Source organism: Caenorhabditis briggsae (genome assembly GCF_000004555.2).
Source record: "Caenorhabditis briggsae complete genome, chrX, whole genome shotgun sequence".
Taxonomy (NCBI): Eukaryota; Metazoa; Nematoda; class Chromadorea; order Rhabditida; family Rhabditidae; genus Caenorhabditis; species Caenorhabditis briggsae.
In genome coordinates, this window is record NC_013491.2 from 11,376,355 (window position 1) to 11,396,552 (window position 20,198).

Below are 20,198 nucleotides of genomic sequence, written 5' to 3' on the forward strand. Positions count from 1 at the left end.
ATGAAGTTGGAACTGGGTATATCTGTGATCCTCTCAATTCTCAATCTCAGTGATGAGCTCCAAGAACCTTGTTTCTTAAAGTGCAAAGACAATTATGTGAGTGCTTTAGAAAATAGAAGATTCTTTTATAATATATTGGAGCAATTTCAACAATTCTAAAATTAGACATTTTTAGATGAATGGAATGCAGTTTGATATGGGAGATTATCACGAGTGGTCAGTGGATATGGTCACACCTATGAACAGTCTTTTGAAGTGAGTTATATATATATATATTGTTTTTGTTGTTATATTCTCATTTGAAATTCATTCATTATATACTTTTTCTTTTTTTCATGAGTTTTCTTTTCACTTTAATTTTTTATTGTTTTTCAGATTTGCACATGGAAAAATGGCACTAAGATTGACGCGAGCTTGCAAGAGAAATGACGAGTATCATAGTTGCTTACAAAAGTGTCCCAATGTTCCAGCAAAGGATATCTTGATCAAGGGGCAAAATGTGTGGATGATTTTGTGTCATGATTTTAGAAACGATACTGGTTAGATATAGCATGACAACAGATTAATCAATCGATTTTTTTTTCAGATTTCCGTGTAAACATTGTGCCATGTTGGTCAGATTACGGCCATCAAATATCTACAAGATGCGAAAACCTCGCCACATTTTTGCAATCCGAGGTTCTCCAGCTCCTTCAAGGTGGTCCCACTGGAATTCAAGAGTCACTGGATAGTTTATGCAAGTAGGCCAAAAAAAAAACTCAAAAGGTTTGCCGTTTTGCATATTCTTATTCCAGAAGCGTTTACGACTACGACAAATGCTTTGTCAATGAGAACTACGACTTTTGTGGGTCTTCAGCGGCTCGGTTCCTTGTAAAACTCAACCATCAAACATCACAGCGAGTTTTTTGAGATTTCCTTCTCGAAAACCAACTTTATTTGTGTTTTTCAGTACAATTTTGGAACTATTGGACCAGACGAATACAATCGGCAAGTTGCCAAAAAGTTGCAAAGATTGGCTAAACCAAAAAGGAATGACTGGGTGGCAGAAAACAAAAACCGTGCAACGAAAATTACGAAATTGTGCGCAACTTCCATTTTTTGCTTTTTCACTGATAGCCGCGTTTTTTGTGAGGACTTGAGTTATTTTTTCACTTTTTGAATTTTTTTATTTTTCGAAACTCAACTTTCAGATTGAACATAACTGTGCTTTCATTGTTTACGTGTATAAATTTATTTATTTTTCTTTAAACTTTTTTTTCAAAAATAAAGTAAGAAATGTCTTGAGTAGCTAGTTTGATTTAAACGATTCGGTATCATGACACAACGGACAGTAGCTGTATTTCATTATTTCGTGCTGGTGGGCGCGGTGTTTGCATCTTGGACATAGCCAGAAGACGTGATCCAGAATCAGTCTTCCTGAAGCGATGCAAACAGGGAACTAAAAATGTTGGTTTCATTATAATGCAAAAATATTACAATACCTTTGTATGGCAATCTGGACACTGTAAATCGTATGGGTCGATTCTTGCTTCACAAGCTGTGCAGGTAATTTTAGCGCCATTTGGATTCACTGGTGGATATCTGAATATTTTCATTGCATCCCACCAAATTTCACTTCCAATTTGTCTTACTCTGAGAATAATCTAAAAGATAAATTCTGCATTTCTGTCCTCTCTTCCTCATCGAACTCTTCAAATGCCTCCAGACGCATCATAGCTTTTGAACAAATTCCAAACTGGTGAACGTTGGCAGCAGCCAATGCTAAAATACTTCAAACTTAAAAAGACGAAAGAAACAAAACTCACCGATCATTGAATAAACTTCAGCGGGGTCAAGAAATTCTTCATAGTCGGATAGTATGACAGATGTCTGAAGTGCATCCTCAATTCGGTCTGAAAGAAGATCGAGAGCATGAAAACACACATTTCCGGTGCTAACTATCAAAAAAGTGTCCCTGTGCGAGCATCATAAAATGAAAAGCCTCTGCTCCTCGCCAAGTGTTCTCCATGATTCTAGATTGTTCTGCAGTTAGTCCAGATTCATCATCTAACGCGTCTTCTAAAATGTTGTGCTTCTGAAATAATTGTTGAATTCATTTACCACCGTTTCAAAAAAACTCACATCAATTTTTTTCAATTCTTTAATTGTCTGCCGATGATTCTCCACTAGAATCGCTCCAAGCACATAGCACTGCTTCAACTCTTCATACGGCACGTACTTGTCTTTTCTGTCGTTTGCAATCTGAATAAAAGAAATTTAGAGAGAAGTCTATGAAAAAATTGAGTGCAGAAACTTGCATCGAACGCAATTTTCGCGGCGTCCAAGTATCTTCCGGCTCGCATGTAGAGAGAAAGTGCGTTGATAGACTTTTCGTCGCTTTCTGGAAACACTTCGAAGTATTCAAAAGTCATCAAGAGATGAAGAAAAATGTATACCTGCTTTCATCTCAACTGCATATCTTCCCAACAATCCTTCAACATTCTCCATGTGGTTTGCATCGGCGATAAATTGTGCTTTGTGCCATTGGTTCAATTGCATACAAGTATTTAGAGCTTTCTTTGGATTATTCTGTCTCAGAAAGCATTCAACAGCTTGGTCACACATACCACGAGTAGTAAATGCGTCTCCAATAATCTGAAATGAGAAAAAAAAACTATCAAATTAAAAAGTATAGAGTGTCTCACCTCCATAAATTCACTGTCATCTTCCAGAGATCTTGCAAGCACCTCAAGTTCTCCGAAGTTATTACCTCTGATCAAACAATCAATATGAAGAGCCATTTCGTTGCACAATGAGAACCATTTTCCAGCTTCGTCCCATTCCATATTTTCGTAGTTATGTCGTCCGATCTCTTTGTACACTTCATGCTGCAACTCCTCGTCAACAGTCTCATCGTGTCTTATCATCTCATAAATTGCGTTATAGTCCCCAAGTTTGCGATACATTTCGATGGCCAAGTCTCTGAAATGACACTATTTTAATTAAACTATAAGGATAATGTTAACTTACTTTCTATCACATTGCATGAAAAGCGCTTTAGCTTCTTCCAACTGATCTCTCCATGCAAAAATTTCGGCGTTTCTTAAATCGTTCGATGGAATCGTTCTAACTTTCTTTACAAATTGCACTCCAGCATAGTCGCCGAGTTTCACAAATGCGTGCTCTGCACAGTCGAATTTATGCTTGAAAACTGCATATGCAGAAATCATGGCCCATAATTCTGCATGAGGACTTCTCTCTGCATAGTCAATAGCTTCATCCAATTTCATCGCATTCAAAAGATTGGTGACTTCCTGTTTGGCTCTAATCATCACTTCTTGTACACAAGACTTCACTGGATTTTCAGGTGTAATAAGCATTCTCTCCAGATTCACAGTGGTCACAACCAAATTTCGGAAACAAACGATACCACCAGTAATTGTTGATTGCTCGAAAATTGAGCTACCATCGCAAATGAACAGTTTATGTTTGTCTTTGAATGCGAGAAGAGCCGGGTCGTTCTGAATTTATTTTCATTAAGAAAAGAAGATTTCCTTGTGAACATACGTGGTCCCAGCTATAATCCCAGACATCTTTCTTCTCGCAGGAATACGTTTTTCTTAGCTCATCACCAGCAAAATCGAATATTATCATGGAGAATGGAGTTTCTGGAACCCATAACATAAAAAAGAGCAATTTTTTTGCAACTCACGCTCCACAAGCTTCACAACTGCGAGTCGTGTATAATCGCAATTTATTTTCATAGAATCCACACTTGCAGAAACCGGATAACTTGTAGTGATAACACCATCCGAGAGGTTTACTCTATAGATGCCACCAGCTTCAAGGGCCTAAAATTCAATGATTTTTTTTTCTCTGTTCATTACATTAATATTCACCATCAAAAAGAACGTGTCGCCAATACAAATTGCACAAATCGTATCACTGCTACCCAACTGAAGAAATAAGTTTTTTGAAAATACAAATTGATTTTACGACCTACCAAACGTTTAGTTCCATACTCAATTGCTCTTTGTTGTTCTTCAAGAAGATACTCGGCTGAAAACACATATTTGACAGTGATAGTTTTTTACTTAGCTTACCAGATTTTCCTGGAATATGAATTCCAGCCTGAACCGTGTTGGTTTTTGGAAGTACAAAATGCCAAATGAAGTAACGATCCTCGCAGGCAATCACTGCACACATTCCGTTGACACATACAAACATCGGCTTCACAGTTGTTACACTGTAGTCTAGTGAAGTGCCAATGTTGTTGCAGAGTTGACAGAAGTACTAAAAAATAAAATCATGGTGTTCCAACAAATAAAAAGTGTACCGTTGGTATTCCTGGTTCCTCCTGACGATTGATTAAAACACAGTGGTCTTTGAAGAATGCCATATGCTCGAAATAGGTGAGAGTTTTGATAGTTCTTTCATCAATCTGTATACAAAATTTTAAGAATGCATATTACTCCAATAACTATCTTACTGCGTAATCATAGAACATGATTCCATACTGATACAACTCTTCCTTTTGATATGCGTAGACAATCGTCTCTTCCATTGCGCCCCACTGAATTATTCGTTTATATAATTTCATAATGAAAGAAATATACGATTTATAAATTTCAGTATGACGTTTGTACTATTTTTGAAATTGCGCTTATCAATTTTTACCTTAAACTCTGGTCGAATATGACCGATGAATAGATTCCCATCAGCAGCAATTGACATTCTGAGGCCAGTAGACTCCCAGGAGATTCCAGTGATTCTAGTTTCAAAGTGTTGGAAAAATCCAACTTTCTAAAAAAATCAAATTAAAACAATTATAATCTGAAAGTGTCTGTTACATGTCCATAAGCAGATAAGAAGTGAATATTCGAATGACGTGGATCGTCTTTATCAGCTTCAGACCCACAAATTGCAATGAACGCTCCGTTGGGTGACCATTTAGCGCCAGTGATGCGCACGTTTGTGAGACGAACAACGATCGGCTCTAAAAATCAAGCATAGAGCAGGTGCGTTAAATTTTTAAATGCTAATAGTAACATAGCAACGTTTTTTCTAGAGAGAGAGTTGAGCAGAACAGCTCATCGCCACTATACAAAAACATTGAAGCCCTTTTTTAATTTTGTCTTTTCAACGTTTTAGAAAGCTAGCCTCGTCAGATCCGTTAAAAACACTTTGGCTACATTAGATTTAGATAGTTCAAAATAAATATGAAACTACATAAAAGTAAGAAGATTATACCTGGATCGGCTAAATTTCTCATCAATTGAATCATTCCTCTTGCATACGCGACCATAAATCGCGGACGATCCGGTGGTACTGGCTGGTAAGGCTCCGGGCTCCGTTCCGGCTCCACATACTCCTTGGCTGGTTTTCTGGGATAATTAGTGAACACATCAGTGCCAGTGACCTCCTTCTCTTTTTCCAATTCTCTTTCCCATTCTCTTTCCAACTCATCCATAATTGCTTTGGATTTTAAAGTTGGACTCCAGTATTTCATGCAAACGATTTCCTCTTTTTGGTTCTCTTCTGGAATTTCAAGCTTAATATTTTTGATATCAAAGCCCCTTACTCTTTGCCAATGCTTGCTCCAAATCCTCGCTTTCCAAACAGTGCATTGTGATATCCAACTTAAAATCATCAGTAAAATATAGAGAAAAATAAGACAACACTCACATAGTGATTTCCATTTTCATCAAACACGCACACTTTTCCTTCTGCAGTGCCAAATATGAGCATGTCGCCATCGGGCGCCCACTGAAAATTGATTAAAATTGTTTTTCTCTACTCTGTCCTCCACTATCTCACTTCACAAGACGCCAAAGTTATCTCCAACTCTTTGTTCCATATGCGGTTGCCCTCCAGTGTGCCAACTATCACATTTCCGTCGGCATATGCTATCGCGATTTTTGTTCCGTCGCAATTCCAGCATATTCCAACGACGACACTTTTATTTCTGGAATATTTCTCATTGTTATCAAACGTTTTAACAATTGGAGCCAACCTATTATTGATCATTTCCTCGACCCATTGCTCATTGAACAATCCCCAAACGATTATAAGACCAGAGGTGTCGCTCGTGGTCAGTTTTTGGTTGTTCTCGTTCCATGTCGCATTCATGACAGTAGCTGAGAAAAAGAGCTTGCCTACTGGTAGAAATTTGATTTTCAAACTTTTGTCTAACTAGTTTACGTTACTTTCGCACAACACTAGTACCCACCATTACCTTGATGCCCTTCCAAGGTCTGATTGACGTTCAACACAGTGTTGCTAGGATGCTGTTTTGGTTCCGTGGCGTCTAAACTTATTTTGACGACTCTCAATGTGCCCAATGCCCCTCCACACGCAATATAATTACTGTTGTGATTCCATTCCGAAAAATGAAGTTGTGCGTTTTCGGGAAGACCCATATTGAACTGAAAAGAAAACAATTTTGAAAAAAGCAGATGAATAAAACATACCTTCCGAAAAACACACATGTACAATTTGGATATCGTCTTTTCATTATAGTTTGCCATTGCATTCAGAAGCAGAGTCATTTTTAACCGACAGAAAACCGGCAACAGCCGATAAACAAAACAGAAAAGGAGATGTGTGGGTGGAAGAGCACTTGCTTAATAAGCGACGCAGTGCGCTGTTGTCATAGTGACGTGAGAGACATTCTTCGGAACAGATGAGAGAGAAGGCGGAAGATGGAGAAATAGAGAAAAAGAGGTAAACCATATGGAGACACATCTAAACAAATTATTGATTCAAAGAGCAGGTGGTTATTTATAAGAACTTTTATTTCGAAAAAAAAAAACAATTGGGAAATGAATGAAACATTTACACATAAGAAAATTTTTTTGAAAGAGTATACAATCAAGAAAATTAACTAAAAATTTATTATAATAAGAAACACTTCTCTCATAACATCTAAAAGTTTTGAATTGAATTTTAAAAAAATGAAAAAGGAAATATGAAATTGGTAGTTTTCCTTTCGATTAACAAAAATATGCGAACAGAAAAATATACTACAAAACTCATCACATTCAAAAACTGTGAAAAAGCACATTGAAAAAAGTAAATTAAGCCAGAAAGTAACAAAATTTGAAAAAAAAACAGTTTTTGTTAAAGGTGGAAAACATTAATAAATTTAATTTCCCTAAAGTTTTGTTTGTATATGCCTCTTTAGGATTGAAAACTGAATAATTGCATACCGGTACTTCAAAAAAAAACAATAGAAAATCAACTCTAAATAAGCTTTTTAAATTGCTTTGTACATTCTAGCAAATATAGTTCAGTTAATTCTAGTAAAAATAGACAATTTTGAATGAAAATCAAATACAGGTTCCTGATCATTTGTAAAGTATCCGTTCAACATCACCACAAGATGAAAGATGGAGTTTCGATTTCAGTCTCTGATAATACAATTTATTTGTTTTTTTATTTGAAAAATATTATCCTCTGTTTGTTAATGAAATGTTTGAGTATTCATTTTCATTTTTTCACAGTGAATCGTCCCAAAATCACAGGTTGAGCTGGAAACACACATGCTCTTCAAAATTCAAAAGTTGGCATAAACAGTTCTAAACTTCATAAATATCATTTTCGCTGAGATTTCATTTAAAACTTCACTAGTCAGTAGAAAAAATGTCTCGAGGTTCGATGCAGAAAAAAAAGAGCCAAATAAATGAAAGACGCTCGGAAAACAAAGAAACGGCATTGAACGAAAAATCCGGTAGCAACAAAAAATGTGGTTCGGCCGTTTTTTTCTTCTCCAAAGTTTTTTTCGCTTTTGTGTCCCGGTCAATGAGTGTTTTTCTGGTTGGTTTTTTACATTAGCAGGGCAGGTTTAAAGAATATAGTGTTCTGTTCCAGGCAAGAAGTTTTTACAAATTTACCAATACTGTGTCGTATGCAGTTGAATCTTTCTCTAACTGTTGTGAAACTATTTCAGAAAATTCATGAATTAGTTTCTCTTCTGGCTTTAACGGAAAAAATGCTAATTGTGCTTTCCAACAAAATACGACGATTTTTTGGGGACGCTTTTAGAATCAATTTTTCGTGTTTTTTATAGTGTATAGGCACCGATAGCTTGGTAGTTCATTTTTCAGGTTTTTAGTTCATCGTTTTCTTTTACGATATTTAAAATTTTCAGATCCAAAGGCATTTATTTCACGTCCTGAAAAATTCATCGTGTTAGAACTAGGTTTTTTTCTGTTTTCGCAATCCTGTCGTTCGAAAAAACAATTAAAATCATTGAATCCACTGGAACCACCTATTTGTCATAATTTTTTCAAATTTCAACAATTCAACGGAAATTCTCATTTTCAATATTTTCAATATGTATGCAATCAAAGCTTAAAATTCTGAATTTTGATTTTGTAGAGCATCGTATTACCAACAGGCTCATCCAATTGTCTCAACGTTTGAGATGAAGCCAATAGCAGGAAATTGGAATCAAGTTCGATGCGATTTTCAAACATAATTAGTTTTTTTGTTCTGTGACATTCTATATTTTCTCCAAACCTAGCAGACGTAATTTGCAGTTTTACTCTTTCATTGTTCTTCCATTCCATTTCCTACTCTCATTCAAACTCATGAACCTTATGTACATTTGGCTCCGAAGCCTTTCGACGCATGTGCCGCAGATGTTGCACTTTTTGTCGGGCGGCGGTAGTTTGCCAAAACACACGTTTCTCCTCAATCGGAAGGATAAATGTACTCAATTTGCTTAAGCTCTTCTGCACCAAAATTTTTTCAAGAGAAAAGAAGATTTAGTGGGAATGGATTGGAACAAAACACATTTGATGCATGTCAGATTAACTCATTTTTCCTAGCATGACCTCGACAACCTAACAAATAACCATAATCTGTTATTTTCTGTATTTCTCATGTTTTAACCACAACTTTTCCGATTCTTCTTCTCCTCCTAATCTGACATCAATTGATAGTCGAGAGCCTTATCCGGCGCTTTCATCTTTCTTGGAAATTTATTTAGCTTTTTAGATATAAATTTTCATTAATCCTCAAAAAATAAAGATTTGTGCAAAGAATCTCGACAATTAATGAGTGTTTAGTGGTTTCTGTTTTTGTTTCTGTGCTTATTACAATTTCTTTTAAATTTCGAAGCCGGGTTAAGTGATAATTTTTTTATGTAGAAGTTGATAAAAGATCAGACTGGGGAAGAAGATACACTTGAAGATTATGTTCTACATCTTCTGGCTTTCCGATGAATCACAACGATAAATCTTTCACATTTTATTTTCAAAGCCTATCAAGGACACCCCTCGATTTCTCAACAAGTGTGAGAAGAATTCTCGTTGCTCCGCTATCAGCGCCTCTATTATCATATCACAAGATCATAGGAAATAAGCCAATTCCGGTTGAGATAGAAATCCCGAAAGTCCGTTTGGCACATACACACAAATTTGTAGTTTTCACTGACTGATGACGTTTATGAGGCAGTGTTGAGTTGAAATTTGAGAAACATCAGATGAACGTACATGACGAAAGTTTTTTGGTTTTTTCATTCTTTGTGTTTCACCAATTTTGTGTTCTTCGCTCCTCTCGACTTGCTAATTGTAGATGAACATGCTATCCTCCAAAAAAAAACCTGAATTCTCTTCACTCTACATAATCAGTGTCTATTCAGTTTTTCGAAATTCTTTGAAAACTCCTTATCTTACATTCAGAAAATAAAGTTTTTTTCCTCCAATCCCAACACTTCCGTAAAAAATTAACGAGTGCTTGTGTGATGTGCGACGTGTGAGAGTGAGATAGAGAGCGAGTGAGGATTAATCTTGCCTGGAATCGATATGGCAACGGCGACACTGGTCTGTTTTTAAAGCATCCTGCCCACTCTTCGGAAATGCCATAACTTCTCATTTGACACATTTTTCCGCATCTCGCAATTTTTTTCTTGGGATTAAAAGCTTCACTGCTGTTTCTTCATTTTTGAATTTTAGACTGAAAAACTGAAAATGATAACTAAAAACTGGGCGTTACCAATCAATGACTACAGTAGTTTCAATCGAGATGAACTGAGATTTTAGTGGTACCTTTAAAACGGACCAAAAAACAAATTCTCATTCCCATTTTTTCTCCTCCCACTTTTTTCTATTTTTTTCTTCATTTTCCCATTTTCTTCCTTCACATTGTCTTCCCATACGCTACTTGGCTTTGTAAAAAAAAGACAACACAAAACAACAAAAAACAAATTGAAATCCCAGAATGACTTCACCACCGAGCTCACCGTCTCATTTGCATGTTCGAAAGTTGAGCACGACGAATGAGGATGAAGCGAAAACGACTACGGCTTGCCCGCGAAAACCCGGTCGAAAGGTATTGCTATTTGTCTTGAGGTTTTTGTAAGTGAATTTGTTTTGTGGAAAAGGTGTGGTTTGGAATATATGACGTCGTACTTACACCATATTCGTATTCTTTCTTTTTTCTTCAATATCTTCTATTCTTTTCTATACCGATATAATCCTTTTTCGTGGTCTTCGTTGATATCAACCAAGTTCTGACAATGTGCACTTTCTGAGGCGACAAGGATTTGCTCCGAGACTGAAAACATAATGCTTCATTCGATTATAAAATTCAAATCCAGACTGGAACGCTGGCAAAGCTCTGCTACGAAGTTCTAGGAATTCTTGATAAGCTTTTTTCAGTTTCGAAGGATTTTGTATTTGTTTTGAGAATGTTGTTACATCTTTGGTCATGCAATTGTTTGTGAAATCAGTAATTTGTATTTAGCATATTGCACTGTTGTGCTGTGTATGTTATCCATCAAAACAAACATCACACCTTTGTTCCTTCTTTTATTCTCAATATTGCAGTTTTTCCTTTTATTTCACTTGCTACAGTAACCCAAAGTTTTCAGCTCGTCGCTCTCTCTGGCGAAGAAGATATTATGAGTGGAGGACCACCACCTGTTCAACAACCTAAACGTTTTCGTAATGGTCACGCTTCGTTCCGTCTTCGGATGCTCCAAGAGCAACATGGTCCGGCTGGAGGACCTCCTGCTGCACAGTCAGGTTCGGGATTTGAGCCGGTGAGTTATTAACAAATTGGGTGAAAATACGATTTATGATATAATCGTGAAATTTTTTATTATTCTATTTTGAAACCGTTTTTTCGAATTATTTTTTGAGTTTTAATATATTCAATCGTTTTCCTTGTTTTCTCATTTATATTACACATGTTTTTCCTACTGACCATTACTACAATTGTATCGCACTTGTTCGCACATTAATTTGTGTTCAGGACCACATTATATTGTTGTCGGCAAACTACTACTGGAATTTCAAAATTCTATTCTTTTCTCGTTCTCATTAATGAGTACAAACACACGGTCCTGGGACTCCAGTTGGTTTATTGCTCAAAATAGGAAGCTTTCTTTGTATCGGTGTTTTTTCTTGTATTATTTATTCTTTCACAAAACACACATTCATTTGTCTTCGATTTTGACGACGTCTTCAACTAGACATATTGTGTACAAATTTCGTAGAAATTTGTGACTTTGGGATGAAATTCAACGTCGTTTTCGCGATGTGAATCGAAGTATGATCCTTATCACGCGTAGTTGTCGTCGGCAACGGATTAACACATTCTATTGGCGAGTGAGACGAGAGTGCGGCTCGTGTGTGTGTGCTTCTTGTTGTATCAAATCTGGATTATCACCCCATGAATCCGAAAGAAGAGAATGGCAGAAGAAGAGAGAGGGATAGATATATATGGCATAGTGGCGGCATTAGCAGAAATGGATTGCTAGAGACCGATAATCTTCGCCATGCGCGGCATAGTTCATTTTTCTTATTTCTAGGAAGACTATGGTGTCTTAGACTACAATTATTGATTTGTGTAGTCATAAGTTTAATAGCACTTAGTTTCATTCCTTTTTCCTATGTATATTACGCATAATTTCCGATTGTGTAGGGCTGATAATATAATTCCCTTCTCTATAGAAATTTCTAGAATTCATTTCCTCCCCATAATCTCTTTTGTAGTTTTTTCTCCAAACGCGCTTCCGATTTATAGCGGATATCACCCGACCGCCGCCACCAACAGCTCACTAAATTCAAGTCCAGTTTTGTTTGCGATCGTATTGCACTAGTCCAATTGTAATCCAACCAAATCCAGGGGAGAAGAGGAGCCTATTCGGAAATCTTCCCTCTGCCTCATACTCTCCTTTTCGAAATCTTCATATTTGTCTGTTTTCACCCCTTTATCTCTATACTCAAATTTTCGATTCAACCAGACGTTTCATAAAAAATGTCATGGACAGCAGCAGGAGACAGCTCTTCATGGGTGTCTTCCAAAATAAAGGTACGCGACTCTTGAATGATCTCCTAATTTCGAGACATTCAGGCGGAAAAGCATAAGCTCAAACCTCAATCTGTTCCTACATCGCCAGCGGCTTCCGGACGAGGAGAATCAACGTTATCACCACTTGATTCGGCACTCCAAGGGTTGGTAGTTTATCATGTGCCTGCTACTAAAACATTCTTTGGAAACGCCGAGAAGCCTTAAAAAAGATTTTCGAATCGAGATTCGTGCCCCGGCATAGTTTCATTTAGCTAATTTGTTTTGCAAATCATTTGAATCTTCTACATTTAGACTAAGAATGAAAAAGCCGTCTACGTCAAAAAGTTCATCGCCACCTGGAACACCAGTTTCCAAAGACCATCGAGACTCGTTTAGAGACTCTTTCAAAAAAACTCTATTCCGGTAAGGTTACAATTTTATCAATTTGGTATTTTTCGATTATCAACATGTCAGCTCGTTCAGTACAAGTTCGGATAAACGGAAACCAACAACTTCAGCAGCGGGAGACATTGAACTAGGACACGGCAGCCATGAGCACGCAGAGAATCCGGCGATTCGAGCAGTTCGACAGTTTAAATCGGCGCATGAATCCTTCCGTCTCCGCATGTTCCAGGAGCAGCACGGATTTGAGCCGGTAGTATGTGCCTGATGCAGATCTGTCCTATCTATAAAATAATACTTCTCCACTAACGGATTTGACTTAAAAATCCTTTTCCCTTTTCGATAACCACCTCAACTCACCTTTCTCAAATTTTATTGTCCGTTTGGTGGTACACAGTTACAGTAGCACTTTTAGCACTTTCAAAACATATAAATCATTTCAAATTGCATTAAGTTTCACAAACCCAAATATACTCTGTTCATGTTACAATGGAATAACTTGTGATCTCTGGAATAGTTCTAACTTTGCATTTTTCAGGTTTTCATGACCAAGAAGCGGACCCGTGACAACAAATCGGTCATGAGCGAGTTCAAGGGGGGCGATTTGAACAAGTACACCGCGAAGACTTATGCCATTCAAAATGGAAACGAGGTTTTTGGAGGTTAGTTCTGGTTGTGGGCAACGGTAGAAATTATCAGTGTGAAGGTATTGATCAGAACACAGAAAATGTGAACGTGCAGGTTTAATATTAGTTCAGGAGCAATTGAGCATAAATAATATGAAGGAAATAGTTTTTGAAGGAAGTGTTTTACCACACTGGGAAATAAAGATTTGAACTTTTGATTTTTCATACCCAGGTATAGTTTTTTATCGTAATTTCTTATCTTAATTTCTAAAAGAGGTATTGAAAATCTGTCAATTGATGAAATGTCATAATATCATCAAAATTATATCAGTTTACAGATTTTTAGTACCTCTTATAGAAATTAAGATAATTGATCTCAAAGCGCAGGTGGCCTTCGATTAGAGAGTTTACGGTATTTGTTTTGCCAAACTTCAAGAATCATTGAGATTGCTCAGTGGAGAAATAAAAAAAACACACGTTGCATTTGGAAGAAAAACAATTTTGTGGTCTGGATTTTATGATTTTCACGGGGGATATAAAAAGAAAAACACTTTGTAACATTCTTTTTGCTTCGAGAATACACTGGAAACTGGAACATTATGCTTTGAAACTTCAAGAATCCCTCACAGGTTTTTAAAAAATTCACTCAATCCGCCTGATGTTTCATATTTTCATTAATTTGTTCTACTTGGTTTCTCATTTATCATCTAGAATTCTTATTGTCATCCGCACGTCATTGGCCAATAGATGGACACCAACCGCCACCACCTTCGCTTCGTTTTTCTTCATTGTATCTGCTAACTTCCGTATGCAATTCATTGAATGAATAATTCAAAAAGGACCAATCGGATTTTTATGCCTCATGTGAAGATAGTTGGGATTTTTGTCTTGACAATGTATGAAAAGACGACAAATGGAGAAAATATTGAGAAATCTGATAGTGTCGGAACGGAAATGTTGTCTTCCGCAGGAGAGACTTCTAAGGTCCACCGCTTGTTTGCATTTGTTTCCTAGTTTTATTGAATTTGCTTTCTTCAGAAATTCATTCCTTAATTTTTTTAGTTTCTTGATTCCTCATGTTAAATCCTCATGCCAGTCATTGCTCATCTTTGCACTTTTTTTTCTATTCTTAAACGAACTTTATCCTCTTTGTTCTCAAGAATATCTTACATTGATGGATATGCCAACTAGAGATGACAACTCCATGTCAAAAATCGGGGTCACGAAACCCAAGGAGCAGCCAAAAAAAAATTCTCCAAAAAATTTGTTGTCATTTTTTGATGATTTCGGGGTCAAAAAAGTGTGAGTCGAGGAGGAGCAAGCGACGCCCGATGATTGAATTTGTGGTGTTTCTAGTGTCTGTGTGTGAAGAGTCCTGTTGAAACTGAATCAGGGGGGGGGGGGGTTGGAGAAAATTTTGGAAGGGGTCACACATCCCTCCGAAAAATGTTTCCATTTCCATGTTATGGATTGACTTCTCCTCGTCACATTTTTCCTCACAATTCCATTTTTCCATAGATCCTTCATAACCCAATTGTACCTTGTTATGGGGTTGAGGGGCGTTCATATCTTCTAGAACTTACGAGCCGTCAGTCAGTCGTCTGCAGTCAGCAACCAAAGTCAATCAACCAAAGAACCCCCCTTTGCTGTCCAAATATCCTTCTTAAGTCTCATTTTTTCCTCCCATTTTCATAATGATTCTTTTCTTAAGAGGCCCTGACACTTTCTTCACTTTCTCCGAACTGAGGTGTCTACCACCCACCACCCTGTGCTAAGAAAATAGCAGGAAATAGATAAGTGAGCACCAATGACCATTTGGTGCTCAAGAAAAAGGTGTGTAGCACTTGTGGGAAAATTTGTCTTCGAAAACCCTCAAATTAGGATTTAGTGATATACTAGCATACGAATTATCTTATAACTTTTCAAGTTTTCGAAGAATGTTCAATTTTTTAAGTTTAGAATCATCATCAGTGCTCGATGCTCACTTGAATGAATTTTATAAAAACTCATCCTACCTATCTAATTAGCCTCTTTAAGAGCAAGTAAGTTAACAAATTGGCCTTACAATGTAAATCACAACTATGCGTAAAATGTCAAAATGATGGTTAGGATTCTTGCTCTAGAACAAGAATAACCGAGTGTTCATCCTCCACTTTGAACTGCCGAAGCGTAAAGGATTTGATCGTTGTCTCTGGGTTGGACCTTCTCTCGCTCTCATCCTTCCACCCATTCTGTCCTTTTTTGGAGTATTCATCTGTTTTTTTTTATTCGAGACTGGGTTGTTTAGTTTTTTCTCTATATTTTTATTTTTTGAATTTTTCTAACACCGGTGTGGTCCAAAATTTTGAGAGGATGCTTCTTTCTTCTTTTTACTTTCCTACTTTGCTTTCTTCGCTACCAGAAAAAGCATAAGTGAATTAAGTCAGTGTACAGATTCGATTACTTTCCTTTCTACCACCCCTCCGCACTCACTTCCATTTCCACTACGCTCATTTCTACAAACCAAACACAAATCCACTTCATTTTTCCTCTCAGTCCACCACACTATCAACACCAACTTTTGCAATTTGTTCACCCTGGGTCCAGTGGGCAGCATCATCGCACATGGAACATGGCTGATTCGGCCAGCTACTTACCCTCTCATAATCTTTGTTTCTTGTTTTCCGTTTCCTTCTTTTTTTTGGAGCGCCAACAATATTTGGTTTTCAACATGCGCTTCGGTTTTTCCTGATATGAAAGAGGATTTAGGAGCGGGTGCTTCGGAGCGCCACCCAAAATGGAAAATAATGTATTTCTGCTTCAGAGACATTTGATAAAAAAATTTAGTTCCCTTTTAGAAGCTTATTGAAAACTTATCCTAACGTTTAGATCCCTTTCCGAGTTGTTTCTTGTTCCAGTTTCAAAAAATACAAATCGAAGAAAAACAATAATACCATTGGAAATATTTTTAAGCCCAAAAAATTTACTTAGTAAGCAAATTTTGTTTTCAAAGTTTTTTTCCCTAATCACCCAGTAGCTGGAAATTCAGAAACTTTGTTAATTTTTTTCAGAACAAAGTAAAACCATTCTGCTAAAATCCTTGAACACTGAAACTTCTTTTGGGTACTCTTTTTCTTTTTGAACTGCTTTTTTAGGGTCAAAATAGTTGTTTTGGGCCTTTCCGAAAAAAAACCTAAACAAGGTTATCTTCTCAGAATAGCATTATTTTTTGCTCCTGACCTTCCGAGCTTTGGAATTTTTTTCCGAAAACCTTTTACGTTTTAAAAAAATCTATACACTTTCTTTTTTTCCCAAAACATTCCAATTTCATCGTCCCATCATCTTCCCATCTATCTGATGTGCCAGATTTTGAGACCTCAAAAGGTGACTTGACTATTTTTCATATGCCATCCTCTCCTCCCCAAATAGGGCATCCTGCTCATAAATATGTAGATTTTCTTCTTTTCCGGTGGAAGGAGACCGGAGAAAAAGCAGATGGAATTCAGTAGAGCACGATGAACTGTGATTCTTTCCGTGGCGTCCCCCAACAGTGTCTCAAACATATGTTTTGCGTGTTCCGGAAAACGAGACAACGACACCATGTGTTTCAAGACTCATCAGAAGAAAATACTCTTTTCAAAATGCGCTGATTTATGTCGAATTAGTTTTGTTTTGTTTTGTTTCTAAGCCGGTGCAATGTCAGTCTCTGTTTTTCCTTACGCGTTCCCAGTAACAAAAAAGGCTACTTGATGATGTTTTTTCTGGAAGCGCTTCACTTATCGTAATTTTTTGGAGAGGAAGAGTAGCAAAAGAATCTCACGAGCTCATGATTTATTCAATCAGTACCACACTTCTCTTTTGCTTTTGAGATGTAGACGAAAAAATAAGGAAACATGATAAGAAACCGCATCCCACTAAATTATTTTCTTTCCTCTTTTCTCATCAGTGCGGAGCAATTTGTCACAGCATTCACGGAACACTTTCAAGTATCCGTAACCATTTGAAATAATTAATGTCGGAGAAGATCATATTTCCGGATAGCGTCTTCGGAGGCGGTAGCCCCTCCGAGCCGTGTGTATAAGTGTTGTGTGTAAAGTGGAGAAGCACTTCTTCATCCCTTACTCATTTTTATCAGGTTAACTCATCAAACATTTTTCGGTGCATCGGAAGGATGTGAAGAGGACGGACGCTACTCACTTTTCCCTAGATTTAGCACATCGAATCGTAGTGTGTTCATATGTTAGAGGGATCTTCTTTTCACTATGCTGATCCAGTTATCTTTTTTTTTCCACTGACTGTGAAACGAGTCGTCTTGGTGTAAATGCTATTATCAACACAAAACGCACAAATTTCTTCGAGTGATTTTTGTTTTGCCTATTTTTTTTCAAGATAGACCAAAAAAAGTTAGCAGTTTCTTAGAAATATAATTTTAACACTCCGAATCTTAGAATTCAGCGAAATTTGAATTTTACGAGTTAGATCAAAAATTTCGTCGTATACCTTTTGTGCCACGCTGAGAAAACTGTAAAACCTGTATTAGAAGGGTCCCCAAGCTGTCAAGTTTGAGCTAATTTTTCTCGGTTCCTTTGCAAGATATCTGAAATCTGTTAAAAAACAAAAAACTCATGGTTCAATGATAAACAGTTTATCAGCTGACAACTGTTTGATAAGAACCTTATCACATATTCTTATCCCAACATATGAGAAATTTCAAATAAAAATAATCTTGAAATTGGCATAGAAACCGAGTTTTCCCACCGTCAAAGTTTTGATAGAAGATACCTATACTTGCATTTTGAGTTTAATTATCTCAATTCTCAGATGTCAAAAAATGTGTCGACTGATAAAAATTATTTTTTATTTGAATAATTTATCAATTGTCAAATTTTTGATATTTTTGACAGAAACTGAAAAACGTTGGTTCGAAACTAACAGTTAGGGAGGTCCTCCTATTACGGTTTTTACGGCTATTTTCTTTTTTTTTCAATTGTTCTTATAGAAATACTTTGAAAATAGTCGAATAGTCTAATTACCGATTCTTGTCTTTCAATCATACTTGTGGAAAAGATGGCCGGCCCGCGGTCCGGGCCGGGCTGAGATATTTCTGAAAGCGTGCCGGGCCGGGCCGGAGAAAATTACCCATGGCCGGCCCGATTTTTGAAAATTTTGAAATCTTAGAGCGAATCATGATTTTTCAAAATGGTTTTTCTTCTTAGTGAATGAACATCCACACTAGAGGCCGATACTGTCAACATAAACTGTTTTGAAGTCGTAATTAGAAAAAAAAGTTTCATCTTTGGCTTAATGAAGTTTGATTTTTTCTTTTGCTAAAAATTCAATTAAATTGACTTTTTCGGATGTTTGTATGCATTTAGATCAATATTTGTGCCATTATAAATATTTTGGCACATTCGAAAAATAACAATTTCGAAAAGTTGTCCTAGGCGGGCCGGGCCGAAAGTTTTGAGGCAAGCGGGCCGGCCCGTCCATCCACATGTATGCTTTCAATACACTATTGAAAATCTTTCAAAACAATTCAACTCTAGACAATCGTTCATTCATGAACTTTTTCTCAAAATTAAAAACAGCAAAAAAAAACAATAGAGAGAAAAAATTAACCTATACCTGCCATAGATTTTGCTCGAAATCTCACCTCTTCAAATCCTTCTCCAAAGGAATTTTTTTGCCATCCACTTAGAAAAAGTTAGTCCACACTCGAATTGCTCTCTTACTCCATGATGTGTCCTTATTTTTGCCCGCAGTGGATGAGGGTGTCGAGTTTTGTCATAGAGTGGAAGACAAGCCGACTCGAGGGTCTGTGACTGAATGACAAGAATGTTTCCTTTTTTGCCGATGCTCCTTTTCTCTTTCTCCTTTTTTCGACGACGTGATAGTGTGGTACACTGACTGTGGAGCCCTTGAGCCCTGAGCCTCTTCACGACCGGAGAGGGCCGCTCCCCGGGGACGATCCGGAAATAAGCGCAAGCAATGTGTCAATTCTTTTCTTTTATGCCTTACCACAAAAAGTCTTGGACTCCTCATCTCGGTTCGATTCTCACCACACGTCTTAATATTCTAACTGTCATCGTCTGATTCCTCACCATGAGGCAGCTGATAGAACCAAATGCTGCGGCTTCACGAAGACCGTCAACATTTGATCCGGAGGTGTTGGCTCATCACAACTCACCTCCACACTGGGCGCCAAGTAGTAGTGTACCCGGGGAACAGACGACATCAACTACAACCGGTACAAGAACCTCTTTCTCGGGACCATCTCCATTCTCTTCCCTGTGTCTTTCCGTACTAGCAGCCACTCCCCAACCCAGGATGGTATGTTTATATTCGTTAATTCTGCTTTGTGCCTTTGTGTCCATTTTATGGTCTCTCTTCCTTTCAAACTTTACTCTTTTGTTCCTTGATTCGCCATTTCCGTTCTTTCCAAATTTCTTGAAAAACTATAACTATACACATATCAGATCAATGCGAGAATTGCGATGACAGTAGACGCTCCAAGTATTCGAACAGAGAATATCCGATATTTTCCGAAAAAGGGAAAAGCTCCCAAAAAACGTAAGTCGTTTCGATACTATGTTCAATTAAAGAAATCCAGAAAAAAAGAAAAATCAGAAAAAGAAATCCCGGTTGTCTTGGTTCAAATCTCAAATGGTTTAATTTTTCACCGGCGAGTGGAAACCATTAATCAGCCCCGCGTTTGGGAAGTGAGTGCTTTGGTAGAGCAAGGAGTGAAAAATGGGATTCATGGCGAGAAGTAGGTTTTGTGTTCACAAGAGTTAAAGCTGGAAAACAAACATTCAGAAAACAATGAAAACCTGAAAAGGAAACGGCAAGAAGGAGGATAATAATAGTCTTCTCTTGAAAATGTATAACTCAATTGCTCACTCAACCTTTTCC

General features: G+C 37.2%; 4 protein-coding genes across 4 annotated transcripts; 3 read left to right on the top strand and 1 right to left on the bottom strand.

Moving 5' to 3' along the window:
* On the top strand, positions 1-1,139 carry CBG14803 (the record flags this gene model as incomplete). The annotated part of the gene is made up of 6 exons (XM_045239783.1): positions 1-96; positions 176-255; positions 376-539; positions 587-740; positions 795-896; positions 950-1,139. 6 exons carry the CDS (start codon positions 1-3, stop codon positions 1,137-1,139), a joined length of 786 nt encoding a protein of 261 aa, XP_045095523.1.
* A 149-nt stretch (positions 1,140-1,288) lies between these two features.
* Cbr-ifta-1 lies at positions 1,289-6,527 on the bottom strand (the record flags this gene model as incomplete). Its single annotated transcript, XM_045239784.1, has 24 exons — positions 1,289-1,438; positions 1,482-1,581; positions 1,632-1,761; positions 1,806-1,892; positions 1,939-2,074; positions 2,122-2,241; positions 2,298-2,380; positions 2,436-2,634; positions 2,685-2,961; positions 3,010-3,500; positions 3,547-3,647; positions 3,692-3,830; positions 3,879-3,935; positions 3,983-4,038; positions 4,083-4,272; positions 4,316-4,420; positions 4,469-4,552; positions 4,657-4,782; positions 4,830-4,975; positions 5,230-5,517; positions 5,561-5,618; positions 5,656-5,745; positions 5,797-6,137; positions 6,215-6,527. 24 exons carry the CDS (start codon positions 6,525-6,527, stop codon positions 1,289-1,291), a joined length of 3,867 nt encoding a protein of 1,288 aa, XP_045095524.1.
* Positions 6,528-10,203: 3,676 nt separating this feature from the next.
* Positions 10,204-13,348, top strand: CBG14805 (the record flags this gene model as incomplete). Its single annotated transcript, XM_002644743.1, has 6 exons — positions 10,204-10,314; positions 10,856-11,026; positions 12,343-12,443; positions 12,592-12,702; positions 12,754-12,937; positions 13,220-13,348. The coding sequence occupies 6 exons, from the start codon at positions 10,204-10,206 to the stop codon at positions 13,346-13,348; spliced, it is 807 nt and encodes a 268-aa protein (XP_002644789.1).
* A 6,040-nt stretch (positions 13,349-19,388) lies between these two features.
* On the top strand, positions 19,389-20,059 carry CBG14806 (the record flags this gene model as incomplete). The annotated part of the gene is made up of 3 exons (XM_002644744.1): positions 19,389-19,616; positions 19,763-19,856; positions 19,914-20,059. 3 exons carry the CDS (start codon positions 19,389-19,391, stop codon positions 20,057-20,059), a joined length of 468 nt encoding a protein of 155 aa, XP_002644790.1.
* Positions 20,060-20,198: the final 139 nt, after the last annotated feature.